This window comes from Falco punctatus (genome assembly GCF_963210335.1).
Source record: "Falco punctatus genome assembly, chromosome: 3".
NCBI lineage: Eukaryota > Metazoa > Chordata > Aves > Falconiformes > Falconidae > Falco > Falco punctatus.
Window position 1 is genome coordinate 45,690,994 of NC_137582.1, and position 26,267 is coordinate 45,717,260.

At 38.6% G+C, this 26,267-nt stretch overlaps 1 protein-coding gene across 1 annotated transcript in view; it reads right to left on the reverse strand.

Moving 5' to 3' along the window:
• Positions 1–26,200, reverse strand: part of RAB2A (RAB2A, member RAS oncogene family) — a 40,923-nt gene extending 14,723 nt beyond the window's left edge. Inside the window, exons 1-7 of the mRNA XM_080380412.1 lie at positions 26,050–26,200; positions 25,832–25,957; positions 19,259–19,330; positions 15,711–15,778; positions 6,670–6,752; positions 5,170–5,262; positions 1,755–1,866 (exon numbers count right to left, since the gene is read on the reverse strand). Coding sequence (XP_080236538.1) covers positions 1,755–1,866; positions 5,170–5,262; positions 6,670–6,752; positions 15,711–15,778; positions 19,259–19,330; positions 25,832–25,877 — 474 coding nt within the window. The 5' untranslated portion in view covers positions 25,878–25,957; positions 26,050–26,200. The remainder of the gene's footprint in view (positions 1–1,754; positions 1,867–5,169; positions 5,263–6,669; positions 6,753–15,710; positions 15,779–19,258; positions 19,331–25,831; positions 25,958–26,049) is intronic.
• Between the last annotated feature and the right edge of the window lie 67 nt (positions 26,201–26,267).

The window sequence follows — 26,267 nt, forward strand, 5'->3', positions numbered from 1 at the left end:
TTACCACTGAAAGAATACCTCATTGGTTGTCCACCACCTCGCATGTAGGAAAGTTTTGGAAAAGAGTAAGAGAAGATTATGTAGTATGAGAAGCTGAACTATGTCATGCTATTATAAGAAAGGTAAGTGGGGAGGCATGAACTGAGTACGGGCTTGAAAAACACATGAAGCTATCTTGCTGCTTTACATAGCCCTAACATCTCCGCTGCAGCTCTTTGTCCACTACTTTGCTGTGTCTAGCTGGGATGGAGTTAGTTTTCTTTACAGAAGCCTGTATGGTGCTGTGCTATGGATTTGTGACTACAACAATGTTGATAACACACCCATGTTTTAGCTGCTGCTGAGCAGTGCTTACACAGTGTCAAGGTCTTCTGGTTCTTACTCTGGTCCCTGCAGTGATTAGGTTTAGGGCAGGCAAAATCTGGAGCAGGGGGATAGGCGGGCAGCACAGGATGTGACACAGCCAGGACAGCTGACCAGAAATGGCCTAAGGGATACTTCATCCTATATTACATCATGCTCAATGATAAAAACAAAAGGGTAGTTTTTCCAAAGAGAGAGCACAAAGAGCATTCCCAGTATCTCAGCTTCAGGCTTAAGAGACCTTAACAAGGTGTTTGTTCCCATGTCCCTGAAGTAGCTATCTGACATTGTATTTTTGAACTTAAGCAATGTTTATTTGCTTCCATCATGCTACTCTAAAACATATTTAAAACCTTCATTCACTACAGTGTTATCTCCATGATAAAACAGAAATAAACAGCTCTTTTTGACTTGAAATAGTGCATCAGAAACAGCAGTGATAACCCAGTCAGTCAAAACTCACTATTGGTATTTAAACTCTGAGCTCTCTGTGCTCAGAGACTGGCGGAGAATCAGTCTGTTTGTGGGAAGTTGTAAGTGACTGCCTTTCTGTAACTCTTCTCGCCATCTCTTTCCTTCGTTTATTAAACCCTGTATCTCAACCCCTGAGTTTTGACTCGCTTTGGCTCTTCTGGTTCTTTCCCCCATCCCACTGGACAGGGGAAGTGAGTGAGCAACTGGATGGTCCATTAGTTGCTGGCTAAGGCCAACCCACCACAATCACCCTTTGAGAGGCATGCAGTAAGTCAAGGTGAGATATGTAGGAGCTCACATATGTCCAGAAATATGAACTATAAGCAAAACTTCAAAAGACTTAAGTTCTTTAAAGTAGCAAATACTGAAAAACTTATTCAAATGCAGAGCAGACTACAGCAACCAAGACAAAGAGCCTCTTCGACAGCTCTGCGGGGGACAGAAAAAGAAACTGTGTGCTTGAATTCCAGCAAAGAAGATTCCTGCTAGGTAGTGGAAGGGAAAGATGACAATACAAATACCAAAGCTCTGCAACAGATTGCTCTGAAGAGCCTGTAAAATATTAAAGGTCTTTAGAACAGGTTAGATTAACATCTGCCAAGGACACCAACAGCTTGGCTTGCTTTGGGCTAGCAAATGTAGTCTAGTCTTACTTTTTAGTTTTCAGAGCAGACAGAAGTATCCATTTCTCTGATGAAATATTTAAAAAACCCTCACAGGTATATTAATTACTAGAGTCCCAACAATATAATTAGTGTTATGCAATCAGATACAACACAGACATTGTCTTTTTCACAATATAAATTAAAAGAGTAGCTAATTCAAGTTAAGGAATCCAAAGCCTAGAGGACTAGTATCTGTACAAATAAAATGTAATTCGAAACAAGTGTTTTACTGAAATAAGTGTCCAAAGTTACCTCCTCTACATTGGAAGCAGTTTTGGCAGATGTCTCCATAAAGATAAGTCCATGCTCTCGTGCAAATGCTTCACCTTCCTCTTTCTTGACTTCTCGTCTAGATTCTAAATCACTAAGATGGAAAACCAAAAAAAAGTTAGTTGCATTGTTTAACCTGTCCATGTAAATATTCTTCAGAAACACGCTTATAGGCCAAGAGCCCCCATTAGAACTTATGTACATGTGAGTATCTATTCAAACCCTTACATAAAGTAAAATTATTCTAAGCCTTGCACTTCTAGTATAATGTTATCCATCTACACTGTAAAGCTCAACAGATAAGGGACTTTTATAAATGATTTCTTAATGATATTAAAAATAATTTTTAAAATAAAGTTAATTTTTTTCCTAACCTAATCAGTAACTTAAAAAGAGTTTAAAGCAAAAATAAGTTATCAGAACAGAGATTGACTGTATGAACTTATTTTGAACTGTATTAGCTGTTCTCTCCCAACAAGCTAGCATTTAGGTTTGAAACTCCAGGTCTGGCCCTCTAACAGCAGAACAATTTGAAGTGACTGTTACACAATTTCTTGTTTCCTGCCCTCCAAGTGGTTTAGATGAAAATCAAATATTAAACAAAAGAACAGGAAAAAAACCCTCATGAACTGGACAAACAGACAGTTCTGCTTCTGTAAGTCATATAGACACTATTTCACTCTTACTTTTTAAAGCTTCTTTAGGCACAAGGAATACTCAGTTTGTCCTTCTTTGTAAATATATTACATCTTGAACAATAACTGCTGTATTCATATGCAAATAATAAATAAAACATATTTAAATAAAGTTTCATTTAAGTTGTGCATGTAAAAATATTTTCTCAGATACCCATTTTTAAACTAACCAGCATGCAAATAAAGAGGCTTAATTCTCAGCCAGAATACCAATAAAAAGTATCACACTGGGCTTCAGTGCTGCCATCCTTGTAATTATACATATATTAAAAATAAACGATACTCACTGTGGCATCTATTTTGCAGCAAAGCAGGTTTTTATTATTTTTACAACGACATGCTAGCTCAGATGAGTTACAGAGTCAAGACAATTCAGCACATCGTTTAAATATGAGCACACAATAAATGTCTTCTCAAAACAATTTTAAAGTTGATGTTTATTATATATAAGCATTCCCAGTATCTCAGCTTCAGGCTTAAGATACCTTAAACCAAGGTGTTCATTCCCATGTCCCTGAAGTAGCTATCTGACATTGTATTTTTGAACTTGAGCAATGTTTATTTGCTACTATCATGCTACCCTAAAACATATTTAAAACCTTGATTCACTACAGTGTTATCTCCATGATAGAACAGAAACAAAACAGCTCTTTTTGACTTGCAATAGTGCAGTTCCATCAGAAACAGCAGTGATAACCCAGTCAAAACTCACTACTGGTATCTACACATATTCTTAAAGAGCTTTACTGTTTCTACTAACCACAGCTGTCTTCCTCTTTCTATTCCACTAATTCAAAGTATTTGGTCTTACTAGATCAATATAGCTATGTTTTGTTCTGGAAAGAAGATCAAGTACAAATGCTGTACTTGTACATGTTTTAACAGTAGTATTTGTAATGTTTTTAAAAAGCAGCTATTATATTTCAGATTAAATTCTCAACACTCTTCAAATCCAGCAATCAGTACTACAAACGTTATTCAAGTGCACTTTTGGGACTCAGAAGAACAAAATTTATTCCTCCAAAAATCTTCTGCTAGTATACCTGTTCTTCCTTCCCTCCATCTCCAGCGGTATGCCCTACCATAAGAACTCCTGTAACACACTTTCAGAATAATGCAATATAATTGAACAAGTTCCCTTCCCATCCTCCTCTGAGGCTTGAAAATAATCTCCTCTAAAACGCTTCTTAAAGAACTTAATTCATGTGGCACCTTAATCTGTAACTTAAAATACATAGAGTATTTATTGTTTGAATAAAACCTAGTTGTAACTGGAAATGACTGAGCTAGCTGCAAGTAGCATATTATAACATAAAATCATGTGGTATAGTCTGCATCAGCAGAATGCAAGACAAAAATCTAGTTTAACAGCTAAGAATAATCAGGAATAGTTACAGACGTCAACCAAGTATGCAAACTTTTTAATACTTATCTCAAGTAAACAGAATATTACTACTCCTCTCAGTGCTCTATTTTTACTCACATAAGCATAAAAACAGTTAGTCAAGGACATCACAAGATTACCAAAGCTTCATTTAATAAAAGAGATTACATTTTTATATTAATTTGTGAAGATTATGCTTATCACATCCCTCAAAAAGAACATTGTTAGTAATTTTCCAGATGACGCATAAAAATGTGGACAAGCTTCACAATTACTTAATGCTCAACACGTTTTTGAGGAGGAGGTAGAGGGTGGGTGGCAGAGGGAAGAAAACAGGAGGGAGAAAAAGGGGGAAGAAGAAGGAGAAATTAAGAGGTGAACAGGCTAGTGCAGCGAACACAGGCTCTTTACCACAAAGCTGTTTCTCAGTAGTATCTAAGAAATGATCTGGCTGTTCACCCTATTTCAAGGGGCAAGCATACACACCATTATTTCAGCTGGCATCTTTACCTTCAAGAATTACTGAGACAAATTAAGGTCAGTTAGGTAAAGGCCGATAACTAATGCGTTATTAACTTCTGAGATCATGCTCTTGATATTTGGAAAAATCCTACATCCAGCAAAAAAATCTAGACATGCTGCTACAGTTCACTGGATCAAGAACTAGAAAAATTACAGATAAACTTAATTTATTTGCTAATGTGTTTTTATAAAGACCTTCAATACAGATCAAAGTCCCAGCATCAACAAGGAACCATTTTAGAACTTTAGATAGTGTATCTAACGAGAAGACCAAGTAAATCATCGTTTACAAACTGAGTAACACACTTCAAAACTTTTAGTTGTATTTTCATCTCCCAGTGTCTAACAGCCGCCTGGATTCACCAGGAAATGGTGCAAAAGCACTCTCTGCCCCCAGCTCCAGCTAAAACATACAGAATATGAAACAGGCTTGGAATTCAGAAATGTCTTATCATCATCAAGGCATGTACTTTTTACATTTGAGAGAAGTTTTGGAAGTAAATCCTATAGTATGGACTTTTTTTTTTTTTTTAATAACATTTTCTCTTTTGTGATTCTTAACCAGAAACTAAAGCACTTAAGGTACTCGGAACATAAGGCAGTTGATCCACATGTGTTGCACACTGTATTAATCTAATTAGGAAAGGAAAGGTTTTAGATTCACCATAAAAGTAAGCCCAGTGACTGAAAGTAATTTAAAGTTAATGTACTGCCTAAACCCAAGAAAACAAAAAAGCTGAAATCCAGAAGTCATTAATCTTTACCATTTATAAAATCATAACTGTTTAAATTTTACCTTTTGTTTCCAATAAGCATTATAACCATGTTGGAATTGGAATGCTGACGAGCATCTTCTAACCAAGTTGTCAAGTGGTTGAAAGTGTCCCTCCTAAGTATGGAAGAGAATGAAAATTAAAAGCAGTATGTCAGGAAACCTTTCCCTTCTATGAGTCTTCTTCTCTACTTAAGTAACCAACTAGTTTATTAGTACACATGCTCCAGGGAAAAAAGCTAGTAATCCCTTTGTGAGAGGGAGAACAGGCGAACAAAAAAAATCAGTAAACAAGGAGCATTAATGAACTCTGCCTAAAAAGTAATTGAAAACACGTTTGCGACAAAGAGTAAAGAGGATTCTTACAGCTGTAAGTATCTGCAATTTTATATACATATAAAATCTGCTGAACGGCATTTTAAAAGTCCCTAACAGCCTCAACCAATTCCAACAACAGCACAAATAATCACATACTCATACAGTAATATTTGTTCTACTGAAGGCAGGAAATGGTTGACAATTTTCTGTGAGTTTATAAACAGAATAATGAGTTTAGTAGCGAAGTCTTTTAAAGTAAAGTACACTAATATGGCATGCTACAGATTTTACAGAATGTGTACACTAAATATTAAGTCACAGGCTTGTAAAGTGCGTTTAAGATTTCACAAAAGTAAAACCACCTATTTATGAATCAAAGATTCTTTTGCTGGAAATCCAATGGAAAGTGAATGGCTTCCTGATATTTAAAAATAAATGGGGAACAAAAGGAAAAATGTCCAGTAAATCTCTTGCAAAAGTTGTTGCTTAATTCAGCAATGAGACCCAAGATCCACAAAGGGAACCACACATCCTAATAGGATTTTGGAGCCTGCACATTTTCACAAGCCAGCCACAGTACCCACAGTTCTGCAGATAACATGTTGTATAGAGACTTTATTCAGTACTGCAGAAAAACCGTAGCCACTTCTAACAGCTACTACAGAAATCACACCAAGACGTGTAAACCTCATAAACACAGCAATGGTAGAAGTTTCCTGGTATTTTTATGTAACCGGACTTTGACGTTTTACTATTTCATGCCTTTGCAGGATGGTATTTCAGTAAAAAAATTTGCTATAGAGAAAAATTATAGCTCATACTAATAAAAACAACAGAAAGGAATTCATGAAATATTTCAGGGTCTTTCCTGGTTCCAGAGGTTCAAGGTCAAATAGTTTATAATACTACTTCATTTCATTCTTCCTGAAGCTTTATATATACTTCTTCTCAACCAGTACACAGAGACAAATGGAAGTATATAGGTTATGTGTTATATATGTTTATATATATATGAAACATATATAAGCTATGTTATATAGGCTGTGTCTTGATTTTGAGCACTTAAGGGAAGTTGGCAAAATATTAGATTATAAGTATCTATACAAAAAGCCAAACTACATTCAACATTTTAACACTGCTATATTCCATAGCACAATTCTACAAAGACATGCCATTTTAATTGTTACACCTCCTCAGCATTCTCACCTTGTGATATCATACACTAGTAAAGCCCCTGCTGCCCCTCTGTAGTACGACCTTGTAATGGAACGGAAGGACTCCTGCCCTGCCTGTAGAAGAGAAAGTTTCATTATTTCATATCTCAAATTTATTTTTTGGTGCTGAAAACCACAAACTGAGAATCACAGAATCATAGAATTTGACTTTTGAGAGAACAGGGACAAGAAGAAGCGTGGAGGGAAATATCAAGAGAGGGAACAATTGGGAACCAAGTCTCTCATAGTTGCAAAAGAAGGCACATAAGGAGAAGACACCAACTACAGCACAGTGCTGTTAAAAAAATAGGAAAAAAAAAAAATCGGAACAAGACCTCTAAACCTTTTTTGGCAATCCCTGACAACCCAATTTACTGAATGGCTTCACAATACATGAATCATTATTAGAGCACAGAATGGACTCCTAGCAACTAAGCTCTGAAGACAAATTTGAAAGGAAGCAAATAACCCAGAGCTTCACATTTGAATTCAATAACCCACTCCCTGGGGCAGCTGTTGACACTAGAATAAATAAAGCCCATTGTAAATAAATGATGAATGACATCTTTACGCCCACCATCTGCTGGTGTAAAGGTTGTTGGAAGGCCAAGGATGCAGATTTTATCCGTTATATCATAAACTGTAGCCAGCTTTCAACAGTCTTCAGATGGAATTCTTTCAGTAATCACTTTATTATAAAAAACAGAAAATGTTTCTGAATTCAATTTTATACAATTCTGCACCACAGTTAATCCATTTCCTCTGTACTTGATAAATAATACTTGTCAAAACAGCTTCAGGATGCAAGAATCATCTTCATATGCACTGGTGAAAAACTTTAGAATCCTACATAAATCAGACAGTTCTCACAGAAAAGTATTCTGTAAAAATCTCAGCACTTAACAGAACCAGATCTTGAAAAATAAATATTCATAGTTGTAGACCTTGAACTCTCCATGCTCATGCTTTTCAGAAGTGCTACCTAGCACCTGACAGTTGTCAGAGGAAACATTTACTTTAATATTTACTAATAACAGAAGCCTTAGCATAATTCAAAGATAAGACAGAACACAATTAATACTAATACTGATGCTGAAAAAAAAACACTTATGCAGTAAGATAGTTATCTGCAGAACTAAGAAATTTTCCCAATTTAAACCTGTGAAAAGCAAGAGTGAAATATTTATCAAATACAAGCTACCCTTCAGGCCTACCTAGAAAATTAGTGTACTAATTGTACACTAAAAAAGAAAGCGTAACTTTTTCTTCTCGCAGTTACTGTACTTTTAATATAAGGTCGTCTTAAATTCAAGGAGAACTTGATCTCGATTCTGTCATTGAACAAGAACAGTGCCACAACAGGTTTTGACATGTTCAGTCTTCAGAAAGCATCCTTGTCTTCCAGAATACTCAGTTACTTCAGTTTAAGAAAACACTTTATCTTAGCCTTTCCAGTGGAAGAAGTTATGAAAGACAATATACGTACTAGTTTAAACACAATTAGAATACAAAAGCATATGCAGTTGGCCGAGAGGCCAAGTGCATCTTTATGTAAACTATAGTAATAGAATACAGACAATCTGCTAGAATGCACCAAGGAGCAGTAAAAGCCCCCAGTTTAGTGCCGTACTTGGTTCCCTACACAGAAGCTCTACTAAGCTCTACAACTTTTTCTTGATGTGGTGACTAGCTCAAGTGCACGGTAGATGCATAAAGCATTTTTTTCTAACTAGACAACAGAATTTATTGTTACCAGTGTACTCCACGTATTGCCTAAAATCACACATGAAGTAGACTTGGCCTACCACATAAAGATTGCTTGTTCCACCTTCATAAATTCCACTCCGACGCATGAAATTGTTCATCTCCCCGAGTAAATTAATCACGGTCAACCAAGATTATCGGAGGTTCTAGTAGATCTTAGAAGAATGTAGGAATTGTGAGTTCTTATAAGAATCATTTACAAAAGTTTGGTATCTAAATCCTGAAAATACTGTAACATTTTTAATGGTGTCTCATTTGCCCATGATGAAATTTAAGTATCATTGCTTTCTGAAGGGAAGACTGGGGAAAAGGTAGAAAATGTTACCCCTTCCTCACCAAAGACACTATCTTCCACATAGCAATAATGAATTTGTGCTTACATATAAAATTGACAACATAAACTGAATACCTTTCATTCTAAACAGAAGAAAATTGAGTTTCCGTAAAGACACTTCATGGTATTTATGTTTATATTATATATTTAAAAGGTGTTTGTGTTGTTTTATATATATAGATATATGTAATTTACTTCTATTTTAACTATCAGATCAGATGAGAGATCTAGAATAGCAGGGTTAGGCATACAGAATACACTCCACAGCTTTTTTTTTTTAGTACCATCATTACTTTTAAGCATTTTTAAACAGACAATTTGCTCTCTGCCCCCCCCCCCTCCCTTTTTCCCCCAAGGGGAGACAAGCTATTTCAAAGACAACAAAAACCACAAAAAAAAGTAAAGGCTATTAGCCAAAACCAACTTTTTCACCTTTTTTAAAGAAATGTGTGTTATAATTGTACTTTGTCTAAGGAGCAACAGATAGAAGTAGTAGTATGGAAACTCAGTATAAATAAAAAACAGCTTTGAAATCAGAGAAAAGTCCTTTATCTTAAGTGAAATTAACACTGTTCTTACCATCCCTTCTATGCTCTCCCAAAGTCCAGTACTCCCCCCCCCCCCCCCCCTTCCATATTAAAAAGCTTTTTTTCATAGAATCACAGAATAGTTGAGGTGGGAAGGGACCTCTGGAGGTCACCTGTTCTAAACGCACCTGGCTCAAACAGGGCTACTCAGAGCAGACTGCCCAAGTCCACGTCCAGGAGGCTTCTGAAGATCTCCAAGGATGGAGACTCCACAACCTCTCTGGACAACCTGTACCAGCGTTCACTATGGAGAACAGTAGTGGCAGCAGCCACTAAACAAATGCTAAACAGGGTATTTCCCAAGGCTGTATTACATCTGGTACAGGCAACACAAACCTCTTCTCCAAGGCAGCCCCTGGGTACAGCCACTTTCAGAGCTACACAGCAGTGGAAGTGGGAAGATGGAAGATCTTTTTGGTTAGATAGAACATGACAGCTATTTCACATGTAGAAACTCTAGCTCAGACAAGGTTGCCTGCAAGAACCATAAATGTATACTCAACAGGCCTGTACACACATCCTCTCTCTTCAGAGTAAAAGGTGCTAGCTCTGACGTAATTCACTGATCGTGAAAAAATGCAGGCCTCTGATAAACCACTGATGTTTTAAATGCTAACTAACATTCTTTTTGGCCATTTTCTGGACTGTAAGCTTTTACAATTCATATCATGCTGGTTAACAAAAACCTTCTGGTAAGAGGGACTCATATAATCGTAGTTCTAGGAGTTGCAAGTCTTCAAAATAGTACAAAAATCTTCATCCCTGCTTGAACTGTAGAACGGCACGGACATATATCCCATGTGCTTCTCTAAAAATACCTCAGCATAGAGGCCAAAACATTTTCAAAATAATGATGTAAGCAGAACACGAAGCATTAGGTCACTAAGATACAGAGATTTAGGGCCTGCACTGAAGTTTTCAGGAATATTTAAGCTACGTAACTGTGTTACCATTGACACAGTATCTGTGACATTTGAGAAAAGGCTCCAAGTGTTACTATTCCTATAGAAAATCTCAGTGCCATTTCCAAGTGTGTGGCTTAGTCGTGTAGGTGTCAGTTGCAAAACGTGCAGGCAAGTCTTCGGTATCAAAAGGAGTTTCCTGCAAATCTCTTAACAGCATATTTTTGAATCTATAAACTAAGGAAATAAATAAATAAGAACCACGATGCAGTACAAGAAAGTAGTTGGATAATGAGATAGGATCCACAACAGCACATCTCCCTAGAAAAGAGGCCATTTATTTTACAGAATTCTGTACTTTCAGTGCTGATGATTTTGGAAAGTTTCTTCAAAGTTATCTGTGTACAGCCCAGCAGGCCTTCAACATCCAAGCTGACCGACAGTTTTTATTAGGAGGAAACTTTATAGTATACATGTACGTGAAAAATGAGAAGCTATAATGCACCACTGGTAGCAGCTCTAGACTCCTTCACTTTTAAAAAGGGGCATGTGTGTGTAATATGTTTGAACCCAGTAACAGAACACCTTATTCACATTGGGAATTATTACTCATTTAAATTTGTTTACACTTTCATAAGCCATATAGAAAACTAGAAAGATATCTAAGAAACAACCAACTCACACAAGTGTCACGCTACCTATGACAACTGCCAGTTGGGAACTACTCCACAAAGTTGATCCCTGGAACAAAATGTTCCAGAAAGAGAGAAGAGCAATACATACCCTTGAATATAGTTTTGAAAGTTATAAATAAATTAACAGCCTTTTAGTCACATGGCAACTTGTTTACACAAATGCATTAATCTTTCTTGCAATTACATCTCTACTCCAAAATAAAAAGAACTTTAAAGTGACTTAGTAGTACGTAGTTCAAAGAATAAGCACAGAAGCAGTATAAAAATTAAAAAACCCCTGCTCCTTTCCAGCAAAGACATTCCCTAACAAGAACAGAACTAAGGCCACTTATGAAAAACAATCCGTAACAATTTAAGAAAGTGTCAGAATTTGTGTGAGATTCAGCCAAGTTACATATTACTTCAGAATAACCCTGTCAGCATCCTAAAAAGAACTGAAATTTTAATAGGACTAAAGATACCCAAGGGTGAAACCATACATATGTCTAAGTACAGATCATTTGTACATCTGCCTTTTCTTCTGATGTTGTTGAATGCATGCCATTTAGATATCCAAAGCAATTCCCAACAGATCACAGAAACAAAGCTTTAGTCCTCCATTATTAGAAGTATCCTTATTGATTTATTTCAGGTCATAAATATATTTGAAACTTTTAGGTTTTAAGTAGCTAGCCTCACCAAAATAGGAGTTCCACTACGGACAAAAGGAAGTAACTAGCCCTTATTGTAAAAGCCACAGATAAACTGACAAGAAATTTACAACCAGCCATAAAATAAAATATCAATAATCATGCATTTCAATAACCAAATACATGTAAGCACATGACAGACAAAGGTTTGGGAACACTAAGCTAGAAGGTATATCAAGTTCCCTTAGCTTCCTGAAGTGCCATCATGGTTGTGAACAGTAACTTAGCTACTGGCACTTAGTTCAGACAATAGTCCTACTACACAAACTGCAACAGGAGTAATGGATGAATTCCCCCTGATCCATGAATTCAGAAATGAATTAATGCTCTCACATAGCAGCAAACACAGTCTGTGAACTGATGATCAAACTAGTTTCAGGAACCAAAATGGATCCTATGCAAGTTCTTGATGTTACTTCACAGCAGTAAAAGAGGGCCTTGAACACTGAGTCCTCACAACTTGAGCTGCAAAACGTAACCATTGTACCTGCAGGAATGTGGCTAAAGGGTCACATTAGTAAAAATACAGTAGAAGAATTCACCAACTTCCCATGACCATAAAGACATCCTCTGACTACCAAAGGAAGTAGCAAATATCATGAAGTAGACAGTAAAGAACTCTTGGGGGTGAATGCTACATCCTGGCAATTGTCACTATCACTAAGGTGATATTATTATTCATTTAATGAATTAAGGGAACTTTGTTTGGTTCTACTAAATCCAAAGCATTTTCAAATAGAGGAAAAATAACTGAGTTTCCAAGAAGAATTAGTATATTCAGAATATCTGAAAGTGGATGGACAAGTCACACCGTGGTTTTCGGAAAGAGAGATGTAACTTCAACAGTCAGGTCTTCCACTTTGCACAAACACATTTTTTTTGTGCAGGCTCTCAATTAGTAGAAAACATTGTAAATTTAATTAGAAAGCTCATTTGTACGGAAACCAAGAAATTGCCTTATAAAAAATATGACTTCAGATATTTAGTGTTAGTCTGAGCAAGACTAGTCTTAGTCTGAACATGACTAAGGTGTTCTAGAAACATAATAATGAATAAAAATAAACATTTAATCACATTTCTATGAAATAAAGCAGAAAGATATTAAAAAATACAGTATTTAAATACACAGGAAAAATTCTTGTATCAATTTAATTCAGAGAACATACGTAGTATTACTTAGTATCATCACTGATCTTTCCCCCTGCAACGTCTGACAGAACTTAAAATTCCCTCTTTCAACTACTGCTTATTTTTTTCTCATCAACAATGACTTGTTAGTAATAGTTAATACAATACAGAACGTCCCCCTCAATGACAAAATGATGGCTACTGACTCAGCCTGGTAACAAGCCCAGTATCTCTCTACAACAATGAATTTTTTCTGAGAAGAAGCAATTTTAATACTTCTCAGTGTTACACTACCACGAGACAAACTGCCTCATCTACACAGCTTGTCTAAACTCACAAAGCTTAACAGCTCCCAGAATGATATTTTGATTCTTACCAGCTTCTATAGACCACTTCTAGTTCTCTAAAAGTTATTTTTTAAATTGGCACTAGCTCAAATACCACACTTCCACAGAAGAGTAGCTTAACTTCTTGTAGCTGGCAATTACCAACTAACCAGTTTTGACAAAAGTATCTCTCAGTCTATCCAACTATTGAAAGCCATTACCAAGATTAAAGACACAGGACAAGACAAATGAACAATTTGTTCCAATACCTGCACTCCCCTTGACTGACCTAAACGCATCAGAAAGGAAAAGTGAAACCCAGCGACTCACAGACCTAAAAACCTGGGCAAGCCACAGCACACATAGCAAGCTTGCAGAGCCCAGCAGTGGGGAGATCAGGAGCAGCCTGCAGCTTCAAGAGAACAACAGGACACACTATTTGCTTGTGTAGACATATGATCAGCAGTAGAGCAAAGACTGCAACAACTAATGCTAAGTATGCAACGGCCACACTGAGTATCTGTCATGGAATGTGGGCTTTGAATTTTTGGTAGTGGTGGCTTAGGGTTTTTTTGAGTGGTGGTGTGTTGTATGTGTTTTTGCAACAAACTAGTTTTACTAAACTACCAACTCACAGGATGAAATACTGGACTACAATTTCTAATTGGCATACGTGCATTCCTTGATTTGTTTCAGTTTGGCCTTATCCGAAAGGAATTCAGTTTGTGTACTCCCACATGAAAACCAGACCGCAGAAAGCAGAGCTAACTCCCGTAATACACTCCTGATCCAAACTAAGATGCTAATGACAAAGTCAAATATTCTTGACTTACAACACAAGAAAAGCACACAAATAGATCTCACATACATACAACAGTGTTAGCTTCAGTTGCCCCATAGGTTACAACATACTCCCACAGTGAGGTACACTGCAGCTTCCATATATCCCCATTATCAAGATAATACCTTTCCTTGGAGCTGCAGTGATTGGCTGAAGACAACACAAACTGAGGACCATTGCATAGAAATATCTGGCCAGAAAAATCTGAATTAAAACGTGATTGTCTTAAGAAAGCAAGTCCTTATTTCATTGTTAAGCAGTCAAAAGAAATTTTATCCAGTTCTCCTCTTCTTACATCTACGCTCAAGATGCTTCCTGTTCAGTGGTGGGTTGAAACCAGGTATGTAAGGCTAGTGCTAAATCAGAAAAGTGATGGTGCTGTGACTCAGTAAGCACCAACTGGAAGCAAATAACTCACAAGTTTCCTTAGCCACAGGGTAAAAAAAGCCTTCTCTTACCAAACAGAAGTTGTTACAGCTTCATAAATACAGAGATAGCACCACTAACAGCTAGCAGTTTTTACTAAGAGAAAAAGAAATTCAGGAAATGCTCAATGCAGATACACAATTACAAACACAGTAACACTGGTCGTTATGGACATCTCTGGGTATCTTAACACTTGTAGGTATCTCGAGAATTACCTCATCATGTTTCTTATTTTGCTATTCCTTCAACACACTTGCATTCAAGATCAGAACTGTAAGTACAATCTGACCATACTCTTCTATACATTTTCACAGAGAACTTCCAAGGAGGCACAGGTGTTAGATGCAATTTCAAGTTATTAACTTGTAAAATAAGTAAGGTACTTTAAATCTTACCTATGAAGTCAGCTAAAATATTGCATTTGTTTACATTTTTATGTACACATACATTCATATATGCATGCCCTGCATGTGTGCATCTCCCTTCATTGATTTGCTATACCAAAAAGAGCACATACACAAGGCTATGGCTCATGGGTGTGTTTCTAAAGGTATCCTAAAATGCTCTTGGAAAAGGAAACAGACAACCCTGCCTTAGAGAACAGTTAAGCACATTTGAAAGACATAGCTATCAGTACGAGCATCTTAAAGCCATCACATCACAAGTGTAGACGCTGAGCACTGAGGTAGAACTGCTCTGTGGTAAAGTGACAAGAAAACAGCTGACTTTGCTAAGGTATATTCTTAACCTGAGCCCCCACAAAAGTCAAAGTCTGGATTTTGGCAGACTTTTTGAAACATTAAGCTTTTATCAATCCCTTCTTGATTTCTGAAGTATTTACTATCTTCATGATTATAGTGAACTTGAGTTCTTAAGTCTTCTGTGAAAACAGTGAGCCATATCTTTTCTTCTACATCGGAAATGCAAACACTTCCTCTAGAGAATTCTTGATTAAGGCTACTTGACACATCACAATTTCCCAACATGATGTTATATTAACCACACCTTGCATGAATGCACAGAGAAAGACTATCCAGAGAAATACAAGTTCTTAATAATATAGAAAATTTCCACAAAAAATGTGAGGCAAAACATCCAGTCTTACAAATCTGAGTGTAACTTAAGGAAGTTAAACAGTGCAAACAGCAGAAATCTGCAGTTTTAAGAATATATCACTCCAAAAAAAGGAAATTTTAGCAAATTTTTAATTTTCACAGAAGCCAAAGAAAGCTGCAAGACAAAGTACAGCTTCACATGGATGCTGATGATAGAGCTTACCCAGAACAAAGGGAAAGCTAGTAGAGCCATATGTTTAAATAATTTCTATGATTTATTACTTACCGTATCCCATATCTGAAGCTTTATCTGTTTTCCATCAATAGTTATCATTCGAGCCCCAAATTCTACACCTGAATAGATTTTAGAAAAGATTACATTATTAGCATGTGTCAGAGAGAAGAATATCAAGTACTATAACAGCAAGAATGTAAGTTTAACTCAACACTGTATTTGTAGGAAACAATTCCTTTCACAATCTGCTTTTCGTTAATTTTCCAGCTATTTGAAAGAGCTGGAAAGTTTTCCAGAAGGAAGAAAACTGTTACTTTCCAAGTGCTTTAAAAATGCATTAATTAGAGCAAGTGCCAAGGAGGCATTTCCTACAATGTTTTCCAGATGATTTCGTAGCTCTAGATCAGAGGGAGATAAACATGTGCTTTTGCATGCAAACAGGAAGCTGAAGAGTCACAGTTACTTTAACACTCTGCCAAGGATAGATCGCTAAAGCCAGTTTAGAAGAAATTAAACCTACAATTCTTTATCAATAAAGTATTCTAATCACTATACAAATGTCACCTTCAACAAGACAAATTTTATGATTGTATTAAAACTCATCTGCCTTTATACAAAAATAAAGGGCTTCCAAAATTCTAGCTAGTTAATGATCAAATTTAATAACTGAGGGAAAATTAATGTTTCAAATAAAAAAGGAATTTCTTCAGTGGAAAAAAATCAAGCCTTTTGTACCATCATTTGAAGCATTTTAGGATATTTTAACAGTTAATTAAGCATACATTGAGGCTATTACTACAGTAGTTAAAATCTGACAGATGTGTAAAGATAGCAGACATATGCAAAGGTTATCAAGTTTCCATTAATCTGTATTTTTTCTGAAATAATGGATATATGAAGCAAAGATCAAGTTGGTAGGTTAAGTTTTATCTAAAATTGGTCACTGTCTAGATTTGGGCTGGGGTCTTCCAATTAAGCAGACCTGATATGAAGTATTCCAAATGTCTCTGCAAAAGCTTATTTAGAATATTTGGGGGGCAGCATTGCTTTCTGCAGAATGACTTTTGGGGAAGGGGCAGGTAGGAACCACTATCTCCCTTCCCCAAGGGCCAAATAAGAGCAGTGGGCCAAACAACATGGTGCTCTCTTTAGTATGCAAATAACTTGCAAGAACTGTACACAAACAAATTGAAAGAATGGAGGGGGAGGGGCAGAAAGGAGGAAGGAGGTGAACGACAAGGCTTTCTCTGAAGTTGATTGCAAAGCCAGGAGAAGGTCCTTTGACTACTACAAGTGTCAACACTGCAGCTGTTACTTAATCTCAAAATGCACATACAGAGCTGCTGATTTAAATCCAGCAATCACCCTGAACGTTTAGTTTCCACAAACAGCCCCACAGAAAAATTAAAAGGGTATTTATTCGGTTCCATCAAAATATCTGCTGAGAGACAATTCTGAATTTGAAAAAACACACAGTTGGATGGTAAGCCTGTCCTCTTAAAGAAGGAATAGAAAAGGCTCAGGTTTACAGTAAGGGCATGTTCTAAGGGCAATATGCAAACCAAAGAGAATGTTTACAGTGTCTTTTTGTCATCCATTTCTACCTACAAATGTTGTGGGGAGTTTTTTACGGTTGGGTGTGTTTTCTTGTTGTTGGATTTGGTTTTTTTGGGCCGTGCGGGTGTGTGTGGTGTTGGGGTTTGTTGGTTTTTTTTTTTTTTGCTTTTCCTCCACTGCCCCCCCCTGCCCTGCCGCCCCCCCCCCCTCCCCCAGTTTTCATTAAAGGTAGCGTTTCTCTCTGAATTTCTTAAATCTTACAGATAACACTTTAGGCCGACTACACTAAAATTTGGGGCTGAATTTTGCACAACTCTAGATGAAAAGTCTTCTTTCCACATGTCCAGTTTCAGTCTCCCTTCTCCTCTAACAGAGTTGCTCACAGCAGGAATAAAATCTGCACTCCCATGGGCTAAAACCATTGTATTATATTAAAAAGAGTTAGTCTATGTAACACAAGCCTTTTTATTGAACCTACAGGTTCCCAGGAAGCACATTAGGTAACTAACATCAACCCATCCCACCTCGCCCTGTACAGGCACTCATACAACTTAGAACCCATGTTCTTTATTTCTGTCTTTCTAAAACAATTTGGGTAATTGGGAGAACCATTCCCCTGACCAAAACACACACGCATGCCCTCTCAGTTCAGCGAAAGGAGGCTGCTTCCAGCCTGTCCCTTCTTGCCCTTTCCAAGCAGCTTTCCATGCTCCATTTCTAATATCCCTCATTATGCTAGGTTCATGTCCTCATCCCACTAGCTTCAATTCCTGCTCCCAGATTTCATCTAGCTGTACACCAGACAAAAGACCTGGTACTACAACCACCCTGCTGAAGTGAAGCTGTTTCCCACAGCCTATCAGTTTGCTGATGTGACAGGACTGCCAAAAGCGTAAGTGATATATAAGGTGTCATATATTTGGCAGGCCCAAAGAAGAAAAGATGACAATAACTCATGCCTCCCTAAAGAACTCAGGCTCTTTATTCAGCCAGCCTATCTGCTGCCAAGACCTCAGAAATACTTGAAAACTGATGTTAGCTGAAGAATTTGAATTATATAGACAGCCACACACAAGGTGTGGGAGGAATGTCAAGACAGAAAGGGAACCCATAACCAAACCACCTGATACATTCTGTTACATGAAAAATATTTGTTTGTATTTCAATCATCTGTTTCAGTACTCCCAAACACAGGAAGCCCACCTATTCCAGGACACAAACTAAAAATAGAGACTAGGGATACATTTTGTGCAAGGCTCATCATGATTAGAGCTGATAGGTTCCTTGAAATAACATCAAGAAGTTCAAAGGTTCTGCAACCTTATCAGAGACTAGCATCTGTTATGCTTACCAGGTTTCACTGTTTCACTCACCTGAAGGCTAAGCTTGCCCACAAAATTCCCACACTATTCCTCATATTTTGTGTGGAAAGAAGTTTGCATCATTTACTGTAGCTAGATCAGAGGCAATGCATTCTGTCAACATGTATTAATTTCCCCTAGTTATCAGTATCAAATCATACCTAACACAAATGGTCCACATTCAATTGAGGAGTCAGGCAGAACGCCCCTGTCCCTTCCAGTGAATACCTTCATACTTCAATCCTTCCCCATCCAGAAGTTAGTCTTCCCAAATCGTAAATCTGTTTATTCATTAAGGTTAATTTTCCTTTAGTTTACCTGTAACTTGTCTTCAAGATTCTGTGGCTAGGCTAATATTCTGTTTTCTATGAAATATCTGCCATTTGCATCACCATGAATGCATGTGAAGCTTAGCCAATTCTCCTTCCATGCCTAGGTTTTAGCTTTTCTGTTGAAGATACTATAGCTACGAATTTTAATTGTTTCACATTGTACCTTCCCAGTAAGAAAAAAGATCTCCACTTGGCTTTATTAGCTAACAAATACTGATCAGCTAAAGATTCACTGCTACCTTAATACAGCACAAATTCTACATTACTACAGCACAACAAACTCATAAATGCATGCTGAGGTACCATGGCTGCTTAACCATTAGCACTGTGGAGGACAAAAGAGACCTACCAATAGTGAGATCGTGGACTGGTTGAAATCTCTTGTCTGTAAACTGCAACAATAAACATGATTTCCCAACACCTAAAAAAAAAACAACCAAAAGAAAGAAGTTTTAAGCAAATTAAAAACATGTGTTAAGAACCAATAGGTAGTCATTTAGATGAATGTTATATATTATTTAAAACCCATTATTAGGACTTGGGAAACTAGATTTCACCTGCTTTGAATCCTGTGTAACTTTTTCATACCACAACAGCTTTCAAAGTTCCAGAAACATTAACGTAGTATTTTTCAAAAACAGCAAAAAAATTAATTCTTCTTCCAAAACAGTACTTCTGCCTTTAAAATTAAGTAGAAAAAAATATATTTCCTAACAGACCTTCAAAGTATTATTTCACATCCTCTCTCCACTGTAACTACAGGTCTTGCTACCCCCCTCACAACCCTGCATCTGCTTCCCCTTCAGTACTTTCAGCCTTCTTCCAAGCTAACTAGGTCCTCCACAACACCTCACTCTCACCCATCTCCTAATTTATCAGCTGAGGTAACAGCACTACATATATGGCTGCCTAGAATCACTATGTGCCACTGCCCATTGGTTCCCAACAGGCCAAAAAATAGTAATACCTCATCAGTATTCCTTCCACTTATGTTTGTTTGTCTTGGAAAGTTGATCTGGCTCAAAACTAAAAATGTCTCAAAAAAGGAGGGAAGAGGGAGTTACGATAATTTCCTTACTTGTTCACAGAAGCACCACTATAGCCTAAGAAAGGTGGCAGAGGAAAAGAACTGCAGTAGCAGTCATCCCAACCTAGGTATCAAAACTGAATCCTGAAGACAAGTATCTTTAGTTAATCTGCTAGCTGCTTCTGATGGGTATGGTATGCTCAGCCCTTCCCACACAGTTTCACCTTACTCAAAATAGCTCTTACACTTTTCTGACCATACCTACTATTTGCTTGGTTTTATTTTATAGATCACCTTTGTGAGCTGAACTGGCTCTCTCAGACAAGCACTGATGTTGACAGCCTAAGAAGCAGAAGTTCATGGCTGAGACAAGGAGTGGTAACCAAGTCCACCCATTCTGGTGGTGGATAAATATTGAATTAACTCAGCCATCTCACAGAACTGTATTTTTGTCATTGTTACTTCACAAGACAAGGTGATCAATGAGTTCACCACCAACAGAGATGAAGACCTACTCCCCCTTTGATATCCTGCTCTCACTGATCCTCCTAGGTCCTGTTTCCTCCCTTGGAAGTACGCTAGGCTTTGGAAAGCCCTTCCCTGGGCCAACTCTGCTGACTCAGCCACCAAGTAAAAAGTTAACCAAAAAGTAGGTAGTTTCTACTGCATTAGTGGGTTGGTTTAGCTCATGGCAGACTATGAAAGTCACCACAAGGTAAGTCCTTTCACGTGTAATCAACTATGTCAGCTTGGATGCCCACGATACTAAAGTCCCAATACCAACTGAGCTGAAACAAGTTTCCTACTTCTGTTACATCTCTTTAGAAAACAAACAAAAATAAATCTTTAAAGAGGCTGAGGACAAACAGTGATCAAGCTTCAAATAATATAGATTATAAAACCAGCTCAGATTTAAACCAAGTAATTAAATAGTACAAATAACACAAGATATATACCTCTAACCTGGCTTATGAGGTACTTTTAGTTCTTTCTAGCAGTCTGCACAGCTTCCACATATTTCATAAGCCCTTTTGCTATCACAAGCCACAGCTCATTCCCTGTCTCCTTCCTTCCCAATATCTTTATGCAACTTGAAGTGCAGTACTACCCTTTCACAGGCCTAAGCATAATGAGACATTAACCTAAAGCAAAGATTATTCTTAACCTCTTTTCAGCCAGTTATCTGTTAGTCAAAACTAACATCAAATGGAAAAATTCTATTTAAATTAGTAGGAAGAACAAACTACAACATTCCAAACTGTCAGTTATAGAGCAAAGGTATTTCACATACCAACATAAGCATGGGCAAGAAGGGAAGAAAATTAACCTCCAAAATCCTTCATGATGGCTACATAAGTTTTGGAAAATTAATGTCATAAAAATGGCTTTATAGCTCTTTAAATTCAGCTTCAATACTTAAGCAGACATTGCTGTAAATTATTTACAAGAGCCAATGATGTAAGTTTTCCCTTCTATATAAAAATTTGTGCAGACCTACAAACTGAAGGGAGCTGTTCAGCTCTGTCACATTTCATCTAGTATGGCACTACCCAACTGCTAACTGCAGGTTTTAAAACTAAATAAAAATTATTTCCAAACAAAATAAAACTACATGAGTCCATACAAAATCTCTTTGCGTCCTGGATGATCACAGAAGACTCAGAAAACTGCCAGCCCTTCATAATAAAATTGTTTTAGTCAAAGTTGGGGAGGGAAGCATTGCTCAGGTTTTTTTTAGTGGGGTGGGGTGGTTTTGGTTTAAAGGTTAGAAATTAGTACGAGGGTGCAAGTTACAGTCTCATAAATCATCTGTACAGGCATCTACTTACAATTCATTAATTCTAGTTAACATCTAAGAGGCCAAGAAGATACACTTGTACAACACCTAATATCTGCTCTTTTAGGGATCAAAGGACCATCAAAAGGGTCTCAAAGCAAGATTTAAGTGGTACAGATCAGTACTCTGGTTTTCAGTATGAAGAAGTTCTCAAGCTATCATGGGATGATAACAGCAGCTCTAACGGGATGAAAACCTGTTCAGTTAAGAAGTAGTTACATACTTAGAGAAAATACGGGCAAGAGGCTCTGGTCATGCACATCACTAGCTAGTAACAGCTGCTGTTCCAGAACAAAGTGCAATGATACTAGACACATTTCACAAGGAAGACTGAAAAATAAAGCTAATTCAATTGCTTAATTTCAACATTTGAGAATCCCCTAGACAAGTGAAATGGTTGACTAGGCAGCTTACTTTAGAGTGAGAAAAATTAGATCACCAAGCAATTATATTTTCTTTCATCATCTTCCCCTAATAAGAACTACTTTGAGATACTGTTGGTTTATAACCAGCAACTATCTGCTGAAATTGAAAGGCAAATGAAAGTTCATTATGCAAGAAGCTCTGAGGGCTGCTGAACCAACACATGCAGGAAAAGCAGAATACAGACCTGCTCATGGAAGATGCAGCAACACTCATCATAACATTTAGATGGAATACAACTGACAAGTTATGTTGGTGGCAAGAAACTTGACCATTACAAAACTAGTATTTTTGGTATACTAAAGTTCACTAGCATTCTCTAGTGGAATCTAGCAAACATACTCTAATATAAAGAAATCCTGTCTAATACACATTAAATATTCTGGAAAAAAAAATTTCCAGCTCTAGTCTTCGCAGAAATCTCACCTACCGTTCCTAGATTATTCCCATCTGGTACACTGCTAGTAACAACAACATTCAACCAGAAAAGAAGGTTTCACTATCGTATCAAACATACCAAACTTGTAAGAAATAAAACGACAGACTTTCAGCCATCAACTGTAAAAACAGGCAGTACTCATGTGCTAAAAATGTTCACCCTAGCTCACATCAAAGTCCATCTTGACTTCAACTGGTGGCCAAAAGTAGATGTGTGGGGAAGAGTGGATGAACGCTCCAACTCCTACAGGCAATCAAAATGAAACCGACACTATCAACAACCAAGTCAAAGGTCTTGGAGACACAGCCCTAAGCAGAATGCAACACATATGCTTCTAAATGCATTTGCAAAGTCCTATAATGTTTTGGAAATACTCAGATCAAAAGATTTTTCCTGGTTAACTCTCACAGCAGTCAGTATTCCATAATACTTGAATTTTTCTCTTAAAGTTATCGACTCTATGAAATTCCCCAGCTACTGTCCCACCCAGACAATGTAAAAACTGCAGATTTATGGCAATGTTGCTTGAGCATCTGAAAGACAGCTATGCCATTTCAGGTCTCTCCCACAACAGAAAACAAAGCAGATCTTAAACTAGTTCTAACTACATGGAAAAAATATTTTTTTTTCTAAATTATGCAAAATGTAACAACCAGAACAGAATTGATCCCAGGTTCATAAAGCTTGAAGTACCAGCAAAAGAAAAAGTCACAAAGTCAACAACCAATGAAGCAAGCAATGCAAGGGGACAAGAGCTGTTGAGAAAAAGGCAGTCTTGCACAGTCAGTTTCTGTGGCTGTCATTTTAAGACATTGAGATCATACTGAATTCCTGTGGTTAAGTAGATGAAAGCATGCGGAATCACAATTCAGAGAAGATACATGCAGGTATAACTTGTGTAACTGCAGGCATTTTTTGTTGGGTTTTTTATGGTTTGCATAAGCCACTTCATTTTGCAGTGCTGAAAAGGAAGATGAGCTAAATGTTAACATCTGTCCTCAGCTGATGCTGCCTTACTTTTCTCCTACAGTTTGTTTACAACTAATTGCTGAGTCACCAGGCAGCCTATTCATTTCCAAATACTCTAAATCAAGTCCCAGAGATAAATTTCTTTATTGTTATGAAAATTACATGGCCTGCAAGGCCACTGGCATCTCTTCACTGGTTGGAATGCTGTAGCAGACCACCACTGGAACTGAACACGATACTCCCAATCCACTCTTAATTCCCATCAGGAGAGCTATGAGTTCAACTGCCTTTGTCTGAGGAACAGTAGTAACACCTAAACTATCAGTCACTTTGGCAACAAACTGCACAACATAGATTGATTCTTTGGTCCTAGCTATATTGGAATACTTACAAGGCTCATAGGAGATCTAAATAAAAGCAAAACCAACTTACCACTACTGGCATATTTAACTCACTTCAAGAATGATTGTTGCAGTAGTTTTAGTTAGCCTCCTGTAGCAACTCTCAATAAAAGCCACAGAAATTAAAAAAAAAACAAACCAAACATCAAAACACAAATTTGTGAGCTGCTTTCCTCTCTGTGTTTCCTTTCTTTATCTCACTCCTCCCTTATATGGCTCTTAAGCAGCTGAAACAATGTCATTCATTCTGTATTTCACATTCCAAGGTACTGAAATGCAAAAGTGCAACACACCCCATTATACCAAGAGTATTTCTGTGTAGAAATTTCATCAGCATACAATCAATGAATGTAATAAAGCAATTGTCTGCTGTCATTTGCACCACTTCTAACAATCACAGTTTTTAGAGATGTACTAGAATAGGCCACCTGTTCTGAAGCACTATCACTCTGAACCCTGCACCTACCATTTTGCATCACCCTGGACAGACAAAACTCTTCTTACTTCCCTTGAATCTGCTCAGGTAATCTCATGTCCTCTGGTTTAACGAGCTGTCACTCACTTAAATACCCAATAAAAAAATCAGAGTTTTCACATCATCTACAGCCTAATGCTTCCAACACAGTTGTCACAGCTGTGATATTTCTTAAGATTAATCTGTAGTACAGCTGCTGCTGCAGTAAACTCTAGAAGCTTTTTTAGGCTATTTTTTTTTTAAACCTACATTTAAAGTCACATAGTAGTTGCATCCAGTGTATTTAACAACCTCATGTGTAATGCAAGTGTAATGTATGATTATACTCTAGTGATAGTGTGGTTCAGAGGTATGAAGTACATTACAGAGGCCTCTTTAGAACAGCATGTAAAGTGACAGCTGTGTCATCAAACTTATTAAAAAAAGCATTTATTCAGGTATGAGGAACACAAGAGAGATGCACAATACTCAGGCACAATGGTTAACTATGCGTTACCCTGTCCTGACAAGACTTTGATGCAAGTATGCTACTTATATCCACACTGTACTAAGGAAGCAGAGAATATATTGGCAAATGGGCTTCAAACAGCAATTCCTATCAGCATATTGTTATGCTCGCAGCATTTGTAAGCATTACTATTTTACACACCAGCCAATGACAAACTGAATGCAGCAAGTTTTTAAAAGTGGGAAGCAAATGAGAAGAGAGCACAGAAGCGACACGAAGTATCTGGGAAAGCACCGGTCAATAATAGTAATTAAAAAAAATAGTTCCTGTAAACCAGTGGATAAGAACCAGGGCTTTTAATTTGCCTTTGACAGCATGTCTTGACAGTTTGCTACAGCACCTCCAGCTGGGGCTGGAAACGGCATCCTTGCGGCCTGAGCTGAATGTACCACACAGCAGTAGTCTTGGCCTCATCGCAAAACTGCGGGATGGCATGTGGCACCTCTCAGCCCTCACCTCTGCAGGGATGCAAATAAGGGCCACTCCCCAGGTACAAGTTTTGAGGTGACAGCGCCTTCCTCCTCCCCCCGCCAGATGCCGCAGCCAGGGGCGTGACACGGCCCGACTGCCCCGAGGCCTGACAGCCAGGCCCGGCGGCGGCTGTCAGGCCTCCGGGCCTGGTGCGCGGCCCGAGGCCCCCGGCGCGGAGCCGCCGAGGGGCAGGCCGAGGCCGCCGGGCGGGGCCCGGCGCAGAGGCGGGGGGGAGCCGCCTCCTCGCGCAGAGCCACCACGTCGACGACGCCAGCACTGCGGAAATGGGAGCGGGGAGCCAGGCCCTGCTCCGCGCTCCGCCCGCCCCCCCGCGCTCCCGGGGCGGCCTCGCCTCCCGCCCCCGCCGCTTACCTGTGTCCCCGATGATGATATACTTGAAGAGATACGCGTAGGCCATGGCCGCCCGGTCCCCGGCTCTCGCTCGCTCCTGCGTGACGCGCGCGCGCTCTGCCCCCTCCCCCGCTGTCAGGGCTCGCGCTGCGGAGAGGTGGAAACGGTTAACGGCCACCGGGCGGCGGCCCGCTCCCGCCGGGCGCCTCCGCGGGCACCGCTCGCCCGCTCCCTCCTACCTCCGCCGGCGGGCTCGCTCGGTCGCTGCTTGCCCTCCCGCCGCTCCCCGAGGCGCCGGGGAAGGCAGACGCGGCGGCGGGAAGAGCGGGCGGCGAGAACAATAACAGGCGCCGAGCGGCCCCGGACCCCTCCGGCAACGTCACGCACCCACCTCCTCGCTCCGCCCCGACCCGGAAGTGCTGAGGCAGCCGCTGGCTCGGGGCGTCGCGGCCGCCTC